At 56.6% G+C, this 21,312-nt stretch overlaps 1 protein-coding gene across 1 annotated transcript; it reads right to left on the bottom strand.

Moving 5' to 3' along the window:
* Positions 1-3,997: 3,997 nt before the first annotated feature.
* Positions 3,998-21,205, bottom strand: RELB (RELB proto-oncogene, NF-kB subunit). The gene is made up of 9 exons (XM_084612471.1): positions 19,748-21,205; positions 18,891-19,048; positions 16,152-16,243; positions 12,527-12,658; positions 10,979-11,083; positions 10,001-10,216; positions 8,967-9,035; positions 7,415-7,492; positions 3,998-5,393 (listed from the first exon to the last, which is right to left on the bottom strand). The coding sequence occupies exons 1-9, from the start codon at positions 20,474-20,476 to the stop codon at positions 5,077-5,079; spliced, it is 1,896 nt and encodes a 631-aa protein (XP_084468597.1). The 5' UTR covers positions 20,477-21,205; the 3' UTR covers positions 3,998-5,076.
* Positions 21,206-21,312: the final 107 nt, after the last annotated feature.

Here is a 21,312-nt window from a genome sequence, read left to right as displayed (position 1 = left end):
CTACTGGGGAGGAGCAGCTGGCAGAGGAGTGCAGAGAGGTGGGGGAGCAGCTGGGGAGAGGAGTGTGGAGCATGTAAGGTACCCTTTTGCTTCTTCCCTGACCCCATTTCCACACAGGTGGTGGTGGGGTTAAAACTCTGTAGATGAACTTTTGAACTCTGGACTCACCAAGGACAGACTTTTGGGTTGCTGGACTCAAGAACCAAAGGGAAAGGACATGGCCCAATTTGCTTGGGGTGGGTTTTTGCTCATTGTTTGTATTATGAATCCTGTTGGTGCTGTTTCCCTAACATAATGCCACATTGTTTCTCTCTGTTATTAAAAGACTTTTGTTTCACTCAGACTCTGCTTGTGAGAGGGGAAGTATTCTCTCTTAGAGGCGCCAGGGGGGTGGTATATATTTGTCCCAGGTCACTGGGTGGGGGCTCAAGCCAGTTTTGCATTCCATTATTGGAATGGAACCCCTAGATACTGAACCCGGCCCTTGTTGCTGCCAACTCTGATGGGCAGAAGGGATACATAGATATTTTGTTCAGTTGGATCCATTATAGTGCATATGCATCTCATGTGCGTGACACTGGAATCTTTTGACCAGAAGTATCCATTGGGTCCATGCCTGGGCCCTGCATGTCCATTTGTCCCTCATACTAGGGCATACAGGACAGAGAGTCTCTACCACCTCAGCCTTCAGGATGCTTGTTTCACACAGTGATTCATTCTGCCAACAGAAAATATCTCCAGTTTCCAGTGGGACGCAATACCTGATACTGGTTACGATCGTCTAGCCTGTTTACACCCCAGGAGTGTTCACAAAATGCCTGGTAGTAGGAGAGGCCACGTGAAATACCGTGCTGGAAGGGACCACAGTACAGATCCTGACAGACACCACCCCTGCAATGTATAATATCAACAGGCAGGGGGGCTCTGTGAGGAGGGAATCAAACTATGGAAACAGAGCCATCTGCATAGGAAAACTTCCATGGCCCTTCACCAACCAGGAGCAAATAACAATCTGGTGGATTACCTCAATGACAGTACTCAGCCAGCCACCAATAGTCTCTCAAGCCTGTGTTCCACAGAGGGGGTTTCCCTGTGGTAGACCTGTTTGCCACTAACAAGAACAGCAAATGCCCTCTCTTCTGCCCCAGAACAGGTACCAGCCCAGGCTCCCTCCAGAATGCTTCCCCCATATCCCAGTCTCAAGGCCTCCTTTATGCCTTTCCTCCCATTCCTCTGATATCCAGGGTCATAAAAAAGATCAAGCAGGATGTGACCACAATAATACTTGTAACATCAGTGATGCCTCACAGACCTATTGCACTGTCCGCAACACTCCAGTCTACCAGATGTCTTCTCTCAGAGAAGAGGAAAATTCTCCTTCCAAACCCAACCTCTTCACAGCTCGTGGCTTGAAAATGGGCTGGCTGTGCACTACAGCCAGGGACTGCTTTAGAGAAGACCAATAAATCCTTATAGAGAGGAGGAAGCACACGATCAGTCTATGGATCAGAGTAATGAGAGAGACTTTCTATCTGAGCTTCCTTCACAATACATCAGCCCATTAGATGCCAAGATTTTGGACTACATCCTTCACCTCAAGCTATTGAGCCTCACCATTAGCCATGCTCCAGTGCAAGTCTGTATGGTATTCTCCTGTCCGGCTGTTTCAAACATTCTAAAAGGACTGGTCCACACCTAACCCTGGTCCATGATCCCCTCTTTCCTGGACCCTTAATGTGGTAAACTGGAGCCTGGCAGGCACCTCCTTTGACCCTTATCCAGGTACCATCTCACTCTCCAAACCACCTTCATGGTGGCTGTCACCCCAGCTATTAGTGCTTGGCTCTCGCAAAGCCTCCTAGCAGCTCCATTACACTGTCCTCCACAGGGAGAAGATGGGGCTGAGGCCCCACCCTAAGCACCTCATCGAGGTGGTGTCTGAGTTTTCATTTAAAGCAAACCATCAACCCCACCATTTTCTTCCCCAAACTGCACTTGAACCTGGGAGAATCCAAGCTCCTCATTTCAAGTAATCAAGGAGGGCTCTAGGCAGTATGGAGCCATTCAGGAAATCACCTAGTTTATTTTGTTGGCATTGGGGAAGATCGGGCCAGATTAACACATAGACAAAGTAGGCATGTACCTGGGACCCAGGCAGGTAGGGGCTGTGAGGGTGTGGAGCGGAGGGCCCAACAAACAGCTACACAGGATGCTGCTTGTGACTGGTCTGGCTTTCCTGTGGATCCACTGGGACCAGCTGCTCAGTTCATCCTGCTGCTGCTCGGGGTGAGGCTCACCATGACAGAGGGGTGGCTGGGCCAAACCTCAGTGAGTGGCACCGTGACCTGGCCAATGGGGTTGTAGCACCCCTCAGGTTTGGCCAGGCTATGCCTCCATCATGGTGAGCAGCGACCAGAGCAGTGAGATGAAGAGCCGGGCCCAGCAGAGCCACAGCAAGGCGAGTTTGGCTGCAGAGAGTGTCCTGTACAGCTGTTTGTTGGTGTTCATATTAGAAAGCAGGGGCCCAGACGTGTGCATTTGTCTAGGGCCCAGCAGTGGGTTAATTCGGCCACCTCTTCTCAGAGCTCACTCCATCGGTTACAATCTGTAACCAGCTAGCAGATGTGCCCCGGGCCTCAGGCAGCAGGGCCCTCTCAACTACAGCCCAGGCAACCTCCTCCGAAGTATTCCTCTCAGAGATCTCCAGGGCAGCCAGACAGAGCGCAGCCCACACCTTCACCATGCATTACACTGGGGGTTTTACTAGTTGTGATACCAGACTTGGTAGAGCAACTCTGCAATCCTTATTTTGTCAAGCTCTAGCTAGGACTCCTCACACCCTCCTCTGGTTAGTCGGGGAGCTACTAGCTAGTCTCTGGAGTGGGCTCCACATGGACAGGGACTCCAATACAGAGCAAGTACTTACAGTACAGTAACTGTGCTTCTAGGTGCTTTGTCAGGGGGAAGCCCACAACTCACTCCTTTCTGCCTGGACTAGGCTTGATATCCAAAAGGTTTCCTCCTGGTAGCAAGCATCCAGATACCCAGGGATCATGGAGTGGCCCTAGAGACCTCTGGAAGGAGCCAGAGGATGGACTGCTCCAGCAGGCAGAGCGTTAGCCACTAGGGTGAAAGGGCAGCCTGGTGCTACATGTCACTGCCACAGCCGGAAAGAGAAGTGAGAGGTGGGCAGAGCCACTCTGCCCATGGGTGGAGGGTAGGAGCGCACACTGGGGGCCAGTGCTGCCCTAGTAGATGCTGGTCAAAGCTGAGATGACAGCTGGAGAGGCCATGGGGCCCCCAGATGGCACCTGAGCAGTGAGGCAGCAGCCAGAGAGATGTTGAGAAGTGGGGGTGGTCACAGGCTCCCTACAGGCCTGTCCTGGAGGGTAGCTGTGGGCACGGGTTTCCCCAGGACATGGGGAGCAGGCCCTCTAATGGCTCTGAGTGGGGAGAGCCACCTCGAATTCTCTTTGGGTTAACAGTACGAGACTTCGCTGCTAGCGAGCAGAATGATGCACCCAGTTAGCAATGAGGCAACTTCTAGCAGCCGGCGGCGAAGTGCTCTAGGAGGAGCAGCAGCACAAATCTCTCTACGTGAGCTAGCTGCTACGGGGGCACAGAGCCCGTGTTAGCCTGGGCTACACGGGGGTCTCTGGGCACTTCACCTGCTGACTTAGCACCTGGTGCTGCCAGCCTCTCAGCACTCACAGGCTGAGCGGCGTCAGGCCTCATTGCTCTGCGAGGGGCGCTCTGCCCTCCGTGTCAGTATTTTACCAGTGCTCCTTGGGTGGATAATGTGTGAGATAAGTAATATTAATGCCCCGAGCCTGGGTAATTATGTTCAGTCTCCTTATATTCCCCCCACCCCACAGCTAAATCATGTCCCGCCCTCAGTGGTGGTATGCTGTTGCTATAAGATGCTGGGTGCACTGTAGTGACAGCAATAGGCCCCCCTGTCTAGAGGTGATATATGGGCTCGTAAATTGGTTCAGAATGAGGCAGTAGAGAAGTATTGTTTTTTATTACCATCTGTCACAACACACCTGGGTGGTGGGTGAGCAGCATCACCCTCATTTTACAACTTGGGAAACAGACACAGAGAGGTGAGTGACCTACCCAGGGCCACAGAGTGAGTCAGTAGTAGAGCTGGGGACAGACCCTAGGTGTCCTGGCTCCCAGTTCCCCAGCGGCTCTGTTCCAGCTGGCATCTCAGCACGGCCAGCTGTGAGGCTGTGTTCTAGTCCCACCCTCCTCAGGTCAGCAGGTGCAGGGACTGCTGCGGACGGGGCATCCAGCCTGCACAAGGCATGGCCTTCAGGAAGATCTTCAAACTGTCCCCTTATTAATAGCAAAGCCAGTGGCACAGCTGTCCTCACTCTAGCCAGGGGAGCCTGGCCATTGGCTACAACGGGAGCAGGAGCAGACCTTAAATTTCTTCCACCCTGACTGGCCAGGATTTGGGGGCCAGACAGTGTCCGTGTGCCTCCCCCCCCCGACCTTTGCCATGAGGTGGCCTCATTTATGGCAGGGAAGTGCTGGCTACAACTAACCCCTATAAATATAGTGCAAAGCGTGAACCCCTGCAGCAGCCTATGCAGTCAAACCTGGGCACAGTGCCCACGCAGAGCCCCTCTGGCCAGGTCCTGCCCCAGCAAGCCAGCACCTCAGCTCCTGGAGGGAGTTCAGCAAGGGGAACTGCAGAGTGAATATGCTGACAGTGAGGAGGCTGCTCGGAGGTGGAATTGGACAGGCTGGGATGTGGAACTCCAGTTGCAGATGGAGCATTCCCAGGCAGCCACACTCCTCAGGGCCCACACTCTTAGGGGAGGGCGGTGCTGTCATTCTCTCTCCATGCCCCTTGGTCTCAGCTGGTCTCCTGGAGGTAGGCCCTGCAGTGACAAGCAGTCTCCTTTGTGCTCGCTGCCGGGAGGCCCGGGAAGCTCTGCCAACAAGCCAAGTGCCCCAGTCCTTCCATCTCCAGGCCCTGCCCAGCTAGAGCAAGGGGCTCCCTGCCGGGACAGATCTGAAACAAGGCTCGACTGCTCCTCACATGTCTCCCAACCTCATGCCCAGCTATGCCCGCTCATAGGCCTCCTTGTACTGACTGGGGAACATGTTACTTCCAACCAGACTGGCCGTACCCTCAATGTCCCCCGCAGAGTTCTCCCCAGGTGCCAGGAACGGGGCAGGGCTGCTCTGCGCAGGGCTGTAGGCGTCCAACAGGAACTCTGGGCCAAGGCAGCCTGGCAGCTCCATGGGAGAGCAGGCGGCGGGCAGCATGTCCCTCGGGTTCAGGCAGCTGTAGGTGGTGTAGTCCTGGCCCAGGCAGAAATCGAAGGGCTCAGGCACCGTGATGTGCTCCAGGCTGGGGTGGAGGGCAAAGCCTTCCTCTGCAATCAGAACAGGAATGGCTCAGTCAGCTAGCGAGCCCTGTTCCCCCAGGAATGCAGCATGGTGCCCAGGCTGCCTTGGGGACAACAGGGAAGAGCGACAGGCATCCTCCTGGGAGGCCGGGTTGCCATGCAGAGGGTAGGCAGTGGGGGTATGGCCAGACAGGCTCCCCACAAGGGAAACAGCCTGTACCTTGCCAGCATGTCTAGCCACCAGTCTGGACTGGAGCGAGTCAATACCTGGGGTTGGGCCAAGGCAGGGACATGATGGGTGTGACACTCTATATCTTGGGGCAATACCCTGTAACCTTCATATTAATCATTTTGTATATAATTGTGATCATATAAAGCAGGTATTGTGAGGTATCATGGGAAAGGTTATGACCTGCTGTTCCATCTAAATGTGTGTATCATTAATGCATATAAAACTATAAGAATTGTCTTGTATGGTTTTCACTAAAATATGCTATGGGTTTGGGAAGCATCCAGATACTAGCTCTCCAGAGACAATGACAAAGGAGATAACCAACACCCAAGTGGGTTCTGAACGGACATCACCAGCCATTGTCCAGCAAGGGAGCTACAATGCAATGACTCACTTACACAAGGCCACACTAGGGGAATTGCTCAACCTTGCCTGGTGACTCACCTGCCATGCAGTCATCACTTGTGTCCTCCAAGTACATGGATTAACAATATAAAATAGAACACAGTGGTACCATGCTTGGTCTTTCTCCTCCCCCCACCTATGCTGCAAGCAACAAGGACTCTCAGAAGACTGAAGACTCCAACAGAGGAGACTGGCCCAGGCTTCAAGGGTGAAACCTGTGTACTATGAACTGCAATATCCAGTGGGGTGAGAAAAACTGCTTAATCTAGATGTTGCCCAGACTAATAGGGTTGAGAGTTTAGACTGTGTGCTTACATTTTATTTTGGTAACTAACTCTGACTTTTTGCCTATCACTTAAAATCTATCTTTTGTAGTCAATAAACTTGTTTCATTCTTTATCTTTACTAGTGTATTTGCCTGAAGTGTTTGGTAAATCTGCTCAGATTTATAGAGGCTGGTGTATATCCACTTTCCATTGCTGAAGAGGTGAACCAATTAATTTACTTATATTGCTCAAGAAAGCATCTTGAGCAGTGCAAGATGGTATATTCTGGGAGCTGGGGGGATTGGGCTGGTGCCCTTCTCTGTGTGATTCATGAGTGGCTCTGGGACCATTCATGCAATCAAGCTGGGTGTGGGGGCTCCACATGCGGTTGTGCTGAGTGATCACATTGCCTGGAGGGGTTTGCTGCTTGTCACTAGCAAAGCATTGTGAGAGACAACCCAGGCTGGAGAGTTAAGAGGCCACGGCGGTCCCACAGTCCCAGGCTGCACCCAGGGATCCCGTCACAGTGGGGAGTGACCCCAGCGATGAGTGCAGTCACTGGAGGGCTCCTGGGGACGTACCTGGCCAGCTGGGTTGCAGTGCTGCAGACCTGGGGAAGCAGAGGGCAATGCCTTGGGGGCTCTAGCAGGGGGGGCCCAGCTCAGGACACCTTTGGGCTAATTCTCAGGGGGCCAGAGCACCCCAGCTCACATTGGTTCCACTAGGAGTTCGGAGCTGAGACCCTGACATCGTTGCCACCCATGAAAAGGGGCTCCGCAGAACCCCACTGCCCCCTAAGTGTGGGAATCATTGTGCCCCCAGGTCCCCACATGGGGGATCAGTGTGTCCCCCTCAGGCTTCCCCCTATCTTCCCCCATGGGGAGGAGGTCATTATGCCAACCCCAGATGCCCCAACCTGCCCCTGCCATGTGAAAGGGGTCACTGTGATCCCTGGATGCCCCCACCTTCCTCCTGCCCAGTGTGGAGGGGGTCATAGCACCCCCTGGGCCCCATCTGCTCCCCTCCCATGTGTAGGAAGGGAACACTGCACCCCCCCTAGACAAATACACCATATGGGGGGGGTCCCTGCTCAGAGGCACCAGCCAGCCTTGTGCCCATCCACATCCTGACACAAGACAACTGACCTGCTGTCTGGGGCGTGATGAAATGGTCCATGTAGCCTGGCTTCTTCTTCCTCTTCTTGGCTTCAATCCCATGAGGGTCTAAGGGACAAGAAGAGAAGGCACTTCACAGTGCCCTAGCACGGGCACAACCTAGCCCCACAATGGGCACCCGAAGGAGCCAAAAGCCACCTATGACTGCAGCAGCAAGCCTGATGGGAGCAGCCCCTGCAAGATTCCCCCGTCCCCTCAGACAGCAGGTGCCTGAAGGCTGCACTCCATCGACCCGTCACTCTGAGCAGGGGATGTGGGGGACTGGCCCTCAAGCTGAGCAATGTGGATGTGCAGGGGGGATCAGGCCATGATGCTGAGCAGTCTGGATGGGGGGACCAGGCCATCATACTGAGCGGTGTGGATGGCGTGGGGGACCAGGCCATCATACTGAGCGGTGTGGATGGCGTGGGGGACCAGGCCGTCACGCTGAGCGGTGTGGATTGGGGGGGAGGGGACCAGGCCGTCACGCTGAGCGGTGTGGATGGCGTGGGGGACCAGGCCGTCACGCTGAGCGGTGTGGATGGCGTGGGGGAGGGGATCAGGCCGTCACGCTGAGCGGTGTGGATGGCGTGGGGGACCAGGCCGTCACGCTGAGCGGTGTGGATGGCGTGGGGGAGGGGATCAGGCCGTCACGCTGAGCGGTGTGGATGGCGTGGGGGACCAGGCCATCACGCTGAGCGGTGTGGATTGGGGGGGAGGGGACCAGGCCATCACGCTGAGCGGTGTGGATTGGGGGGGAGGGGACCAGGCCATCACGCTGAGCGGTGTGGAGTGGAGGGGGAGGGGACCAGGCCGTCACGCTGAGCGGTGTGGAGTGGGGTGGGGATCAGGCCGTCACGCTGAGCGGTGTGGATTCAAGCCTAATTTAATGGTGTCCAGTTTGCAAAATAAAGACTGGGAATGGATGTGTCATTACACAAAGTAAAACTATTTCCCCATGTTTATTTCCCCCCACACACTGTTCCTCACACGTTCTTGTCAACTGATGGACATGGCCCACCTTGATTATCACTACAAAAGGGTTTTTTTCTCTCCTGCTGGTAATAGCTCACCTTAAGTGATCACTCAGGTTACAGTGTGTATGGTAAAATCCATTGTTTCATGTTCTCTGTGTATATAAAATCTCCCTACTGTATTTTCCACTGCATGCATCCAGTGAAGTGGGCTGTAGCTCATGAAAGCTTATGCTCAAATAAATTTGTTAGTCTCTAAGGTGCCACAAGTCCTCCTTTTCTTTTTACCTTTTCAAGTGCTCTGCCAAGGAGTCAGATCCCTGGTGCCGTTCTGCAGATGGGGGCACACTGAGGGGAGTGACTCCCCAGCCGGCCAGAGGCAGAGCTGGGAACCCAGGGCCTCCTCCCATCCCACCGGAAACTCCAGGGCCAGGCTGGAGCCATCAGTCACCCCTGGCATGGGCAGAGCCAGCCCAGGAGCCAAGAGCTTCTTGCAAGGGCCATAGCCCAGGCCAGCCTGATCCCCACAGCCCCCCCAGCCTGCCCTGGCGTGAGGCCCGCACACTCACCTGATGCTGAGAGCTCCTCCAGGACATCTGGCATCCCCCGCTTCCTCTTCACGTGCACCCCATATGTGTCTGTAGAGATTGAGGCAGAGGAGGGTGTGGCCTGAACCATGGGAAACTGACACAGGCCTCTGCCCACAGGCTCCCGAAACCTGCCTGGCACCAGCTGGGCACGTGCCTGCTCCACCCTGTGGGGCTGTGACCAGCAGGGGCTGCTCTGGGGCCCCTGACTCCCCTTTCCGTGAGGGGCTGTGACCAGCAGGGGCTGCTCTGTGCCCGCTTGACCCCCCTTTCTCACCCCCGATGTGACTGTGTCCATTGGGGCTGCTCTGGGCCCCCCTGACCCCCCTTTCCCTGAGGGGTTGCGTGCGGCAGGGGCTGCTCTGGGCCCCCTGACCCGCCCTTCCCCCTTGATGTGGCTTTGTCCATTGGGGCTGCTCTGCTCTCCCCCAACCCTCTCCAGAGGGCTATAATCAGCGATGGCTGCTCTGGATGACCCGACCCCTTCTTTCCCTGAGGGGCTGCATATGGCAGGGGCTACTCTGGGCCCCATGAGTCCCCCTTCCCCCGAGGGGCTGTGACTAGTGGGGACTGCTCTGGCCCCTGTTCTCCCACTCCCGCGCAACGGGGCTGTAACTGATGGTGGTTGCTCTGGGCTCCCATGCCCCCCATCCCTCCCAACAAGGCTGTGATTGGTGGGGGCTGCTCTGGTCCCCACCAAGGAGCTGTGAGCAGCAGAAGCTGCTCTGGGGTCTCATGACCCCTTTTCTCCACCAACAGGGCTATGATTGGCAGGGGCTGTGCTGGGCCCCTCTGACCCTCCCTATCCCCGAAGGACTGTGACCAGTCCTCCCCCTCGCCCTCAGGAACTGTGACTGGCAGGGGCGCCACTGGGCCCCCCAACCCCTCTACCCATGAGGGGCTGTGGCTGGCGGGGACTGCTCTGGGCTCCCCTGATGCCCCTTCCCCTGAGGTCCTGCTCTGGGCCCTCCCCTTTCCCCGAAGGGCTGTGAAGGACATTATGGGGTGGTGGTTACCGTGGTCCTTGGGCAGGTAGGTGAAAAGGAAGGGCTCGCTGCAGACGCTGTCTGTCAGGCGCTGCAGATATACCTCCACCTCCACCGGCTCCAGGATGTCCAGGTGCTGGTACGGGGGTGTCTTGAAGACGATGGCTATCTGACGGTGCACGTCGGCCTGCGAGAAGTCCGCCTTGCTCTCCCACGCGTCCCTCCGGAAGACCACGGCAATGTCCTCTGCGGGGGATGCGGGGTGAGGGCTGGGGAGTTGACTGGCAGGCAAGGGGGTGCCCCGGGAGACTGGGTTGGATGGGAGGAGCTGGGGACAGAGCCCCTGAGGGCAGATTGGGGCCCAGATTCAGCTGCTATGGGAGGAGACCCCATGCCCACAAGGTATGGTAGCACAGAGAATTCCCTGCCTACTTGTCTGGCTGCTGGGTTTCACATACTTGCTCACGGTCACGCTAACCTCCAGGTTTGGAGCAGGGCAGGAATCCTCCTCCCCAGATCAGACTGACAGGACCTTGGGGCATTTCACCTTTCCCGGCTGACAGGTGTAGATCAGCTGGCCACGTCTCATCTCATCAACTCTCTGCCATGGCAGGGGCCTGAGGGCACCTGGGTCTCTCCAGTCCTCTGCCTGTGGCTGTCAGCACCACAGTGTCCGAGGACTGAAACCCTCTGGTGTAACTATGTCCTTGGATGCTGCACAGGGCAGTTCCATGCAATGCAATGGCCTGTGCGATGCAGGGGTCAGACTGGCTAATCTAATGGGTCCTCCTGGCCTTGAGCTCTACAAACTTCTGAATAAGCATGTGCCCCGCAAAGGCCCCACACCATCACCTCCCCTCTCGGTGTAGCAGGGCTCCAGAACCAGCCCATTTGCCCTCCCCCCCAACCCCTTCCCCTTCTACCAGAGCTCCATGCCTCCTCCCACCCCCCATTCTAGCAGACCCCCTCCCACCGCCCCAGTCCGCTAACCCCCTTCCCCTCCGTTACCTTTCTGGACTTTGTCGCAGAGCAGGTAGAGTTCCTCCCCACCCGTGCAGGGCCCGTACTCCTTATTCATCCGGCAGATCCTCAGCTCTGATGTGTTTGTGGATTCTGCACATGCCAAGACTCAGTTCAGCCACCACACAGATCTCCCCACCCTGCTCCGTCCTTCCCCAGCCACATGGGGCCAGCTGGTATCAGGGAGCCACCCCATCCTACCCGCCACCATGCAGGGCTGGCTGGCTGGTACGAGGGACCCTCCCATCCCTCCCCTGCCACACATGGCTGACCAGGCACGGGGGATCCCCCCTCTACTCCTGCCCCACAATGCAGGGCTGGCCGGCAGGAATGAGGCATCCCACCTCCATCCCTGCCCTACCATGCAGGGCTGGCCAGCAGGCATGGGGGACCCGCAGCCTCTGAAAAGGCCAATGGGGCTATGCTGACACTTGTAAAAATTCATTCTGGTTATTTGCCTGACCTGGGTGGCGTCAGCTCTGGGGCCAGGTGGGGGTGCCCTGTGCCAGGGAACAGACATGGTGCTGCTGCCAGGCAAGCACCAGGTTATGCCAGTCACAAATCTGCAGCCATCTCAGTCTTCACATGGTCACTGTTTTGCACCCCGCAGCCACCCAGAGCCTCACAGTGCTGGCAGCCTGCTCTGAATGCCCACAAGAGCCTCCATCAGCCATTGGCAGTGCAGGGCCCATGACACACAGGAGGCGGGCTGCCATTCCTCCAAGCAGAGTGCACTAATGCACACCAGTGGATAGGCTGGCGGCTGCCCACGAATTGGCCTGTAAACCACTCCCGTCTCCTTGTTCAGATCCCCCCAGGAGCCCCCGTCTGCCATAGGGACAGGAGATGGCCAGGGCCACTGGGAACAGATCCTATCCACCGGTTAAATGTGGCGCTAACAATCACTCCCAGCACCTCCACATGTCCTGTCCCTAGTGTGAACTCTCAAGTGCAGACACCATCTCTTCCTACTGGTCCGTATAGGACCAAGCATGGCACCGCTGCAATACCAGCCATGCCCCAAACGGCCCGTCCGGCACAGGGCTGCCCAGTCCCACCAGGGCACCGCTGCAATACCAGCCCGGCCCCAAACGGCCCGTCCAGCACAGGGCTGCCCAGTCCCATCAGGGCACCGCTGCAATACCAGCCCGGTATGTGTGTACCTGGCACACACACCACGACAACACAAACAGCCTACACAGCACTGGACTGCCCAGCCCAGTTCTCTCAGCCAGGGCCCTGGCAGGCTCCAGCCTAGTGACGCTGTTCTCTCACTCAGCCAAGGTAGGCTGAGCTATTGCAGTGAGTCTCCTTTCCCTCAGAAACATCCCCCCCCCGCAGTCCCCAGCCCAGGCTGGGTGTCCAAACATCAGGGACACAGCTGCAGTTCTGATCCTGGCCTCTGTCCAGCACTCTGTCATCCTAGGGAAAGTGGGCTTGACCACATTCCCTCCTCTGGCATCACCATGGCCCGCTGCATCGCTCCGTTCCACCCTGCCCTGCCCTGCCCTCCCCTGCCACAGCCCAGCTACCTACTCTTGTCAAAGATGGGCTCAGAGAGGACGGGGTTGAGGTGCCGGATCTGTCCTGAGGGCTCCTGATATGAGGCCTGGAAGCAGATCCTCACCACGTTCATGTCCACCTCCTGGTGATTCTTCAGGGAGCCAGCTGCAGAGAGAGAGCGGGGCATTCAGTATCCTGAGGCTCCAGGAGGAGAGCGCCCCTGCAGAGTTTGGAAAGCCATCCCAGAGCTATACCCCAAGCTGAGGCAAGCCAGCCTGTGTCCAACTCTTGCCAATTCTTTCTGCAGAACATCTCGAAGATCCTGCCTTTCCCATCCCTCCAGAGCTAAAACTCCTTCAGGTTCTCAGCATCACGTGTCCTGAACACCTCAACATCCTTCTCTCCGGCCTTGACACATGCATCCTCGCTCTACTCTGTGCTGTGCAGAATGCGGCTGCAAAGCTCATTCTCCCAGCCCATCGCTTTTCCCCCATCACCCCTCTCTTGGCATCCCTCCACCAGCTGCCCCAAAACCAGAAAACAGACCCAGACCTTTACTGGGATGGTGGGGTGCTGCCAAAGGTTTGTACCCCACTTTAGCTCCCTACCAGCTCCCATCACTAAACTGTACAAAAAAGGGTAAGACAGACAAGGTGGTCTGGACCAAGCAGTGCCAGGGGCCTCTCTGTTCGTCGAAGGAGGCTCTAAGCCAGGATCCAGTTCTAGTAAACCCAGACTTTGACGAGCCCTTCCTGGTGTTCACAGATGCCTCAGACACAGGGCTGGGCGTGGTGCTAATGCAAGCCAATGCTATGGGGGAGAGACACACAATTGCATACCTGAGTAAGAAACTACTGCCCCAGAAGCAGAACTATGCTACCATGGAGAAAGAACGCCTGGCCGTTGGGTGGGCCCTTAAAAAGCTGCAGCTGTATCTATTTGCATGGCTCTTTACCGTGTATACTGACCACTGTCCTCTAACGTGGCTACATCAAATGGAAAGGGCTAATGCCATGCTTCTGAGCTGGAGTCTGATCCTCCAAGATTATGATAAGGAAGTGATTCATGTTAGTGGGAATGCCAATGTTAGAGCAGATGCTCTGTCACTGAAAGAGGTACCTGAACTTCCCCAGGTCACCGGCCAAAGTGACCCCACTCAGTTCAGTCTCAAAGGGGAAGAGATGGGACAAAGTGGGAATTTTTCACAATGTTTTGTATGAATAGTGGGTAGCCCTATGTGCTGCATAGTTAACTGGGTCGGGGGGAAAGGGTGTTTATTTTTTGCGGAGACACAGAGAACAGGTCATTGGAAAAGGACTGGCTGAAACCAACTCTGTATCAATGGAGAATCCAAAAGGATAATGGCAAATCCAGTCATCAGGGCATTGACACCTAACAACCGGCAACCCAGAGAGAGCTGGATTTCCCGACCTCTCAGCGGGGGAGCTGAGCAGAACCCGCAGCTGGAGAGCAAAGGATGGGGAGGTGGGGGGTAAGAGCCAGCTCTGGAAGGAGCTGGGGCTCTCATCTGGGGACTGACCAAGGAGATCAGACGGGAAGAGAGACAGAGCCTGGCCATGGGGATCACTCCAGCTTGGCTGGGCCTGGGCTGACCAGGCCAGACAATGCTTTAACCTCCATGTCTCTGCAAGAACCTGGGGATGTCCCATGCTGGGCTCCAGGGACCAATAAACCCAACTGTTCTGCCAGGAGTCCCTGCAAATGCTGCTGGGGGTGTCAGTCCCTGCAGTAGGGGGCTGTGGCAGGAGGGCTACGGCCCAGAAGTTCAGTCTCAGAGGCAAGGAGGCTACATGGCTGGCCCTGGAGGATGAGTGAGATCCCTGGGGGGCCTAGCCCACTGACGGGTTCCTCCAGGAGGCTGTTCCAAAGCTGGGGGTGTAGCCCCGATTCTGGGGCTCCGTGACAGCCCTTTAGTCCATTGGAAACAGTGGGGGTGGTTGGGCTGGAGGGAAGTCAGAGTGAGTGCCTGTGTTTGAGGAGAGGGCCCTGGGGGGACTTGGTGGCGGGGGGTGTGTTGGTGGGCTCTGGGGGCAATGGAGTCAGGATGAACACGAGTGTTGGCAGGGGGCTCTGCGGGATTCTGGTGTGTGTGGGGGAGGGGACTTGGGCGGAATCAGGGTGGGTGGGTGCGTGTGGGGACGCAGGGGGACTCAGGCAGGGCAGGGTGGGTGTGTGCATTGGGGAGGGGAACCTGGGGGACTTGCAGGAGCTTGGGGGGGGTGCTATGGGTGGGACGTGTTGGGGGAGCAGCTCTGGAAGCTTTGGGGGTGGGGCAGGAGCATGCATTGGGGGTGGCAGCTCTGAGGGTCAGCCTGGGCATGTAAATTGGGGGGCGTGGAGTGTGACACTGCATCCCATATTCATCATAGTAATATTATTAAGATATGATTGTGGCACAATTATGATGCATTTTGTAAAAGTTGGGTCATGTGAGGTGTCATTGGAAAAGTTATGATTTGCTGAATATGATTATCCTATCGGTATGCATGTATCATTTTTGTATCTGAAGTTACAAATATTGACTATGGAACTGTATTTCAAATGGGCTTACTCTGGAAAACACCCACAGCCAGCCTTTCAGGTACAACAATGAAGAAGCCAGACAGTGCTAATGGCCCATCAGCAAAGATAATGGGCTGTGGAATAGCTTAGCCGACCTGTAAACATTTCGGCCAGCTTGTAAGTAATGGCTGCTATGACTCTGCAAGGGCATGTGACCAGATCACATGACTCTGAACTCCATTTTGGGTACCTGTATTTTTCCACAAACTAGTCTGGGAACCAAGTTTGAAACAAAGGGTACCCACCATTTGGAAAAGCTATATAAGGCAGGGAGTGACGTCATCGGGCATTCTTTACCCCCCCACAACTCAACACCTGAGAGAAGCTCCGAAAGAAAAGGACTTGGAACGGGGTGGGGAGGCCAAGCTGCAAAGCAAGCGCTGCTTGTGCCTTGAGAATCTGCAGCCGGCTTATCACCAGTCAGGGTGAGAAACTGCTACTTCATTTCCGATCTGTCCAGTATCTTAGGCTTCCTTTGGGGTTTCGTTTACTTACTAGGTAATCTGCTTTGATTTGTTTGCTATCACTTAAAATCTATCTTTTTGTAGTTAATAAGCTTGCTTTTGCTTTATCTAAGCCAGTGTACCTTTGAGTGAAATGTCTGGGGAACAATCTCAGCTTGGTTAACACGAGCGTATTGTGCATACCCTTCCCACAGGGAGGGGAGGGCAAACTTTATGAGCTTACGTTGTACACATCCCTGTGCAGTGCAAGACGGTACAATCTGGGGTTTATACTCCAGCAAGGGTGCAGGGTGGAGAAGCTGGGAAACTGGCTGCTGTTTCCTGCCTGTCCTTGAGTAAGGCACTCAGGTCAGTCAGTTGGGGTGTGTGGCGCCACCTGCTGTCACATTGGGTGACTACAGGGCCTGAAGAGGCGGTGAGTCACCAACAGAGCCGTGTAGGAAAGGGCAGTCAAGCCGGAGGGGTTAAAAGGGTGCAATGGTTCCCATGGCTCCCAAACTGCACCCCAGGGGTGACAACCCGTCACACCCTGACCCAGTACCTGACCCATCTAACTCCACAATGGAGTTGCCTGGCTAGCGGGGGGGGCAGGGCTCCTTGGGGCCACGCACCTTTGAATGGATCGATCCCTAGCTGCAGCTTCTTCTCTATGGCTGCCTCGATCTCTTTCTTCTTCACGCACTGGATGCCAAGGTTGTTAAAACTGCCGGGAACCAAAGGAGAGACGTGTTGGAGACGCTGCGGGCAAGGCTGGGGCTAAGGCCATGGCCAGACACCGTGGCCCACGCAACGCTTTGCCAGGGGCCATGTGAGAGGAACCCCACCTCTGCACAGGAAGTGCCATCACCTGGGACCACAAAGCAAAGCAGCCCTTCCATCGGGGTCAGGAGATTGATACGACCCTGCTTCTCTTAGGCTCTCACTTATGGAGCCCAGAGCCTGCCAGGCCTGCAAGGGAGTGGCCTGCACCTTAACAAAGACAGAGGCTTGCGGATGTCTGTCGTCCCCCGCCCCCGGGGTATGGGAAATGGAATATGGGATTTCTGTTGGGGATTCAACTAATTGTGGTTTTTGTAATAGAGCAGCCCCAAGGATGGGTATTATTGAGCGAGAAAAGTCTGAAGTGAAGTTATTGGATTACCGGAGGGGGAAACTGAAGCAGGTGCACTTGTGTCATGGCCTGCCACAAGAGGATGCTCTGGGTGTGGCTGCCCTAGGACAAGGCCACTCTTGCCCCAGAATCAGAGCATCCACCCCGAGGAGGGACATGCCTGCATGGCAGTGCCAATGGTCCTCACAGTGCTCTTGTGGGCACATGGCTCACTGAGTTCTGAGCAGTCCTCATGTGGCTTCTCCGGTGTCATGTCAGGGTACCTCACTTTGGCTTAGCTTGAACAGATGCCTAATTAACTTCCTCTGAAGCAAATGAAGTCTCCCCCCAAGCTCCAGGGCAATTTGCTAGAGCAGGCATTCTCAACCTTTATCTTTCTGAGCCCCCCCAACACGCTATAAAAACTCCGTGGCCCACCTGCGCCGCACCGACTGGTTTCCTGCAGATAAAAGCCAGGACTGGCATTAGGGGGTACAAGCAGGGCCATTGCCAGGGGCCCCATGCCACAGGGTGGTGCCCTGTGGCATGTGGCCCTGGGTGGTGGGGTTCAAGGCCCCAGGCTTCAGCCCCATGTGGTGAGGCTTTGGCTTTCTGCCCTGGCCCCAAACAAGTCTGACACTGGCCCTGCTTGGCGGACCCCCTGAAACCTGCTCATGATCCCCCAGGGGCTCCTGGACTCCTGGTTGAGAACTGCTGTGCTAGGGGTCGGTTTTCCCATGTGGTGAGGGCGGGGCAACATGGTGGGCTCTGGGGCAGGGAGAGGACTGTTCTGTCACCAGACCAGGACAATGGCAGAAGCTATAGGGTGGGGAGATCTCACCTCAGCTGACCCATTGGCCGCAATCAGGTTACCGAGCTGCTTAGGGGCAGCAATGTCTATTCATGGAGGATAGGTCCATCAATGGCTATTAGCCAAGATGGGCTGGGATGGTGTCTCTAGCCTCTGTTTGCCAGAAGCTGGGAATGGGGAACAGGGAATGGATCACTTGATGATTACGTGGTCTGTTTATTCGCTCTGGGGCACCTGCCATTGGCCACTATCGGAAGACAGGATACTGGAATAGATGGTGTGACAAAGTGGGGTTTTCCTCCTTATTATGTTGCATGTGAGCCTATGTGAGTCTTAGTGTTTTGCATGAATACTGTGTGTGCCTCAGTTTCCCTGTGTATCGCACCTATGCCTAGGTGGTGGGAATAAGGGTGTGTGACTTTTGCTGAGACCCTCGGGGCCAGGTGAAGAGGCTCCAGATGCCTGCACATAAGTGATGGCCGATGCCCTTCGTAACCTGAGACCCAGGTGGGGGACGTGACCAGGTGACACTTTGCCCGGAAAGCGAGACAAAGACCGAAGGAGGGGCAATGGGTGTGTCAGAGGTGGGGGGGTCTCTGGAAGCTGGGCAGTCTCCTGTTTAGGACTCAGAGAGGGGAGTCCAGGACGTCCAGCCTGGGGTCCCCCCCCCCCCAAGATGGACTTTGCTGAAAGTCACTGATTTCTGTGCTAACAAGCTCTGTTCTACGCTGTGTTCCTGTTGACTAATAAACCTTCTGTTTTACATGCTGGCTGAGAGTCACTGCTGACTGTGGAGTGGGGGTGCAGGGCCCTCTGGCTTCCTCAGGGGTCCTGTCCAGGTGGACCCGCCAAGGAGGAGTATATGGTGTGAACAGGGATGCTGAATGCTCCGAGGTCAGACCAGGAAGGCTATAGTTGAGGGGGCTTCTTTGCCCTGGACAGTGTGCCCTGAGGGAGTCACACTACCCAGAGTCCTGGCTGACTTCATACAGAACAGTTCCAGAGCATCAGACCTGTGACTCCGTCATAGAAGGACCTTTGGTCTGAGCCAGGTATGGCCATTCTTACGTGGAAGTAACTGAGAGGCTTGGAACGGTTCAGTTGATGTGGCCTGAGATGTCCCACTTTGCCCCAAGGGGACACTGGGTGCTGATCACATGGTGGGGGAGATCATGGAGGGAGCACTCGGGGGAGTAACCGCCACCCTGAAACCACCTCTGCGTGCGTTCCTCAAAGCCCCTCAGCCTCGCAGAGAGGACGAGGGGGAGCGCAGTGTCCAGCTGCGAGCGGCAGGCCCTGCCCCCACGTGAGCTCTGTCAGCACCAGTTCACAGCTGGGTCTCAGCCATGCACAGAGAGGAGCTGCCATGCCCGCTGCACTGCATGTGGGGCCGCAGCAGCACCCCCGGCGACGGCCCTGGAGTCCCTGTGCCGAGCAGGGAGCTGGTACCTGTGTTTGGGGTTGGCCTGGGGCCTCAGGGTGACCTCACAGAGCCCATTGTTGCAGTCTTTCCCCACGAGACTGTGAGGGTGGATGCGGTAGGGCCAGTCCTTCCACACCAGGCACGCAATCACCTTCACCTCAGGGATCTTCTGGCAGTTCAGCAGCTGGGGAAAGAGCAAGAGATCAGAGCCAAGGCCACGCTGGGAATCCCCCGCCACGCCATGGGGGTGAGTGAAGCCAGAGCCTGGTCTATGTGTAATTAACCTGCCCAGTAAATTGCCCACCCCTCTCCACAGGGAGCAGGGCTCAAGGCACGGCTGCTCCCTTCAGCGGCTCAGAGCCCGCAAGCGACCCTGCGCCCGCTGGGCTGCCCAGCTCCACTTTCCAGCCATGGATCCTGACTGCCACAGCGTGAAATGGCAATAAAACCCACAGAGATAACCCGAGGGCAGGGCCTGGCCACTGGGAGCGAAGGGCCCTGGATGGCCACCACCAGCTGCGGTGCTAGGCCGGCCAGGACTGCGCAGAGAGAGGCAGGGTTTGGCAGTCACCGGGCCCTTCCAAGCCCAAAGGTGCTGGCGTGCTACAGCATGGGCACTCAGCAGGAGCGACCAGGGCCCTTGGTAGCCCTCCCCTCCCCCGCCCCCCAACCTCGGTGGGGCGCCAAGAACCAGGAAGAGAGCGAGGGGAGTGGGGCAGGTCCCCGGTCCCCGCCTCTCCTGTGAGGGGGGCACTAACGGACAGATAGAGGAACAGTCGGCCCCGCCACACAAGGCGCAGGCAGCCCAAGGCTGGCCCTGACCCTCCCCCAGCCCCTTTCCCTGCTGTGAGGAGACTGGCCCCTGCTCCTCCCCCACACTCACCTCGATGGCTGGCAGGGTCTTGCTGGCCTCCGTGCTGCTCTCGCCCAGGATGCTGCCTGCTGACCTGCCCTCGCACTCGTAGCGGAAGCGCATCCCCCGCTGCTTCGGCTGCTCAGTGATCACCAGCCTGGGAGGCTCCAGCATGTCTTCCAACTGCTCCTTTGGCGAGCGCATGGGCGAAGGCCACTTGGGCCGGCTGGCAGGGGGTGGAGTCGTCCCCCTGGGCACCAGCCTGGGCGTCAGCTGCAGGCTACTGAGGCTCTGCGAGAGCAGGGGAGACTGAGAGTCCAGTGGCAGGACATGAGCCACAGCGGGATGGGAGCTTCCAAAGGAGGGCAAGCCGCCTTGCAGTGGGCTAGGTCCTGTCGGCTCCATTAGCCTCAGCATCCCAGAGGGAACAGCTGGGTTTGAACCCCTGGGCACCAGCTTGGCCGTGCCCTTGGCAGATGCCTTGGAGAGGAAGGGCAGGGCTTGTGGCTGGAATCCATCCTCCTTAATTAACTCTTCGATGATTTCTGCAGGACGGGGACAGAGCCAGAGGGTGAGACAGGGGACAGGCTGGCCTCCTGCTAGGAACGGGCTGGAGGAGAGCCATGGCGGGCCAACCTCCATCCTCACTAGTGCCCTAGCAAGACCCAGGGAAAGGGCAGGCCTAAACTGATCTTGTTCTGAATGCCCAGTCTCCATGTGCACACACAGGAAGAGGCTCGAGCCTCCGAGAGGATCCATGCACCACTGCAGGGCCACCACTGGGCCAGCCCAGGCAAACAAGGCAGCAGATCCCCAGGCAAGGGCTGGAGGATTCAGAGGTTTGTACTGCGAGCTTTCTCCCTTTAACTGACTCTGTACGCGTGCGCGAGTCAGTGGACATACATGGGTGATACCAAAAAGCAATGGGCCCAATTCGTCACTGCCCTGCAGGGCCTGCACCAGCCACACCAGGGCAGAGTGCTCCTGCTCTGCTCTGAGAGTGTTTCACACCCACTTTCACAGAGACCAAGAGTGTGAGGCCAGAAGGGACCATCCTGCACATCCAGTCTGACCTCCCATGTAACACGGGCTACAGGGCTTCCCTGAATTCATTCCTGTTCGAGCTAGAGCAGGTCTCTCTGAAACACCCCAGTCCTGACTGAAGAATAACACTTGGTCACATTACACTGAAGTCAGCAACTGCTCACGTGCCAAGCAGCAGGAAATCTGGCCAAGGTACTTCACAGCACTTGCCTAGGCATCCCTGCCCCTCACTCACTCACCTCACACATTAGGTCGGCCCGCCCTACCCACAGCCCTGATGCCCAGGTGGCTCACTCGATGGGCCTTGCTCTCCCTGCAGCTGTGGTGCTCAGGCACCTCGCCCAGTGGGCCCACCCTCCCCACAGCCCTAGCGTGCAGGCATCTCACCTGATCAGCCCGCCCTCCACGCAGTCCTAGTGCCCAGGTGCCTCACCTGATGGGCCCACCCTCCCCACAGCCCTATTGCCCAGATGCTTTACCAACTAGGTCTGCCAGGCCACAGCCCTAGCACCCAGGTCCCTCACCCAATCAGCTGGCCTGCCCACCCCATG

This window comes from Lepidochelys olivacea, assembly GCF_965140295.1.
Source record: "Lepidochelys olivacea isolate rLepOli2 genome assembly, chromosome: 23".
In the NCBI taxonomy this organism is placed as follows: domain Eukaryota; kingdom Metazoa; phylum Chordata; order Testudines; family Cheloniidae; genus Lepidochelys; species Lepidochelys olivacea.
This window is presented reverse-complemented; position numbering and strand designations above follow the sequence as displayed.

Bases quoted from the DNA above. Each gene is read 5' to 3' on its own strand.
- RELB (XM_084612471.1), bottom strand. From the start codon at position 20,476: ATGGATCCTCTCGGAGGCTCGAGCCTCTTCCTGTGTGTGCACATGGAG. The intron at 19,049-19,747 runs GTGAGTGTGGGG...CTCTTTCCCCAG, and splicing joins AGACCCTGCCAGCCATCGAG to CTGCTGAACTGCCAGAAGAT. The intron at 5,394-7,414 runs GTCAGTTGTCTT...TTCTGATTGCAG, and splicing joins CATCACGCCCCAGACAGCAG to AGGAAGGCTTTGCCCTCCAC.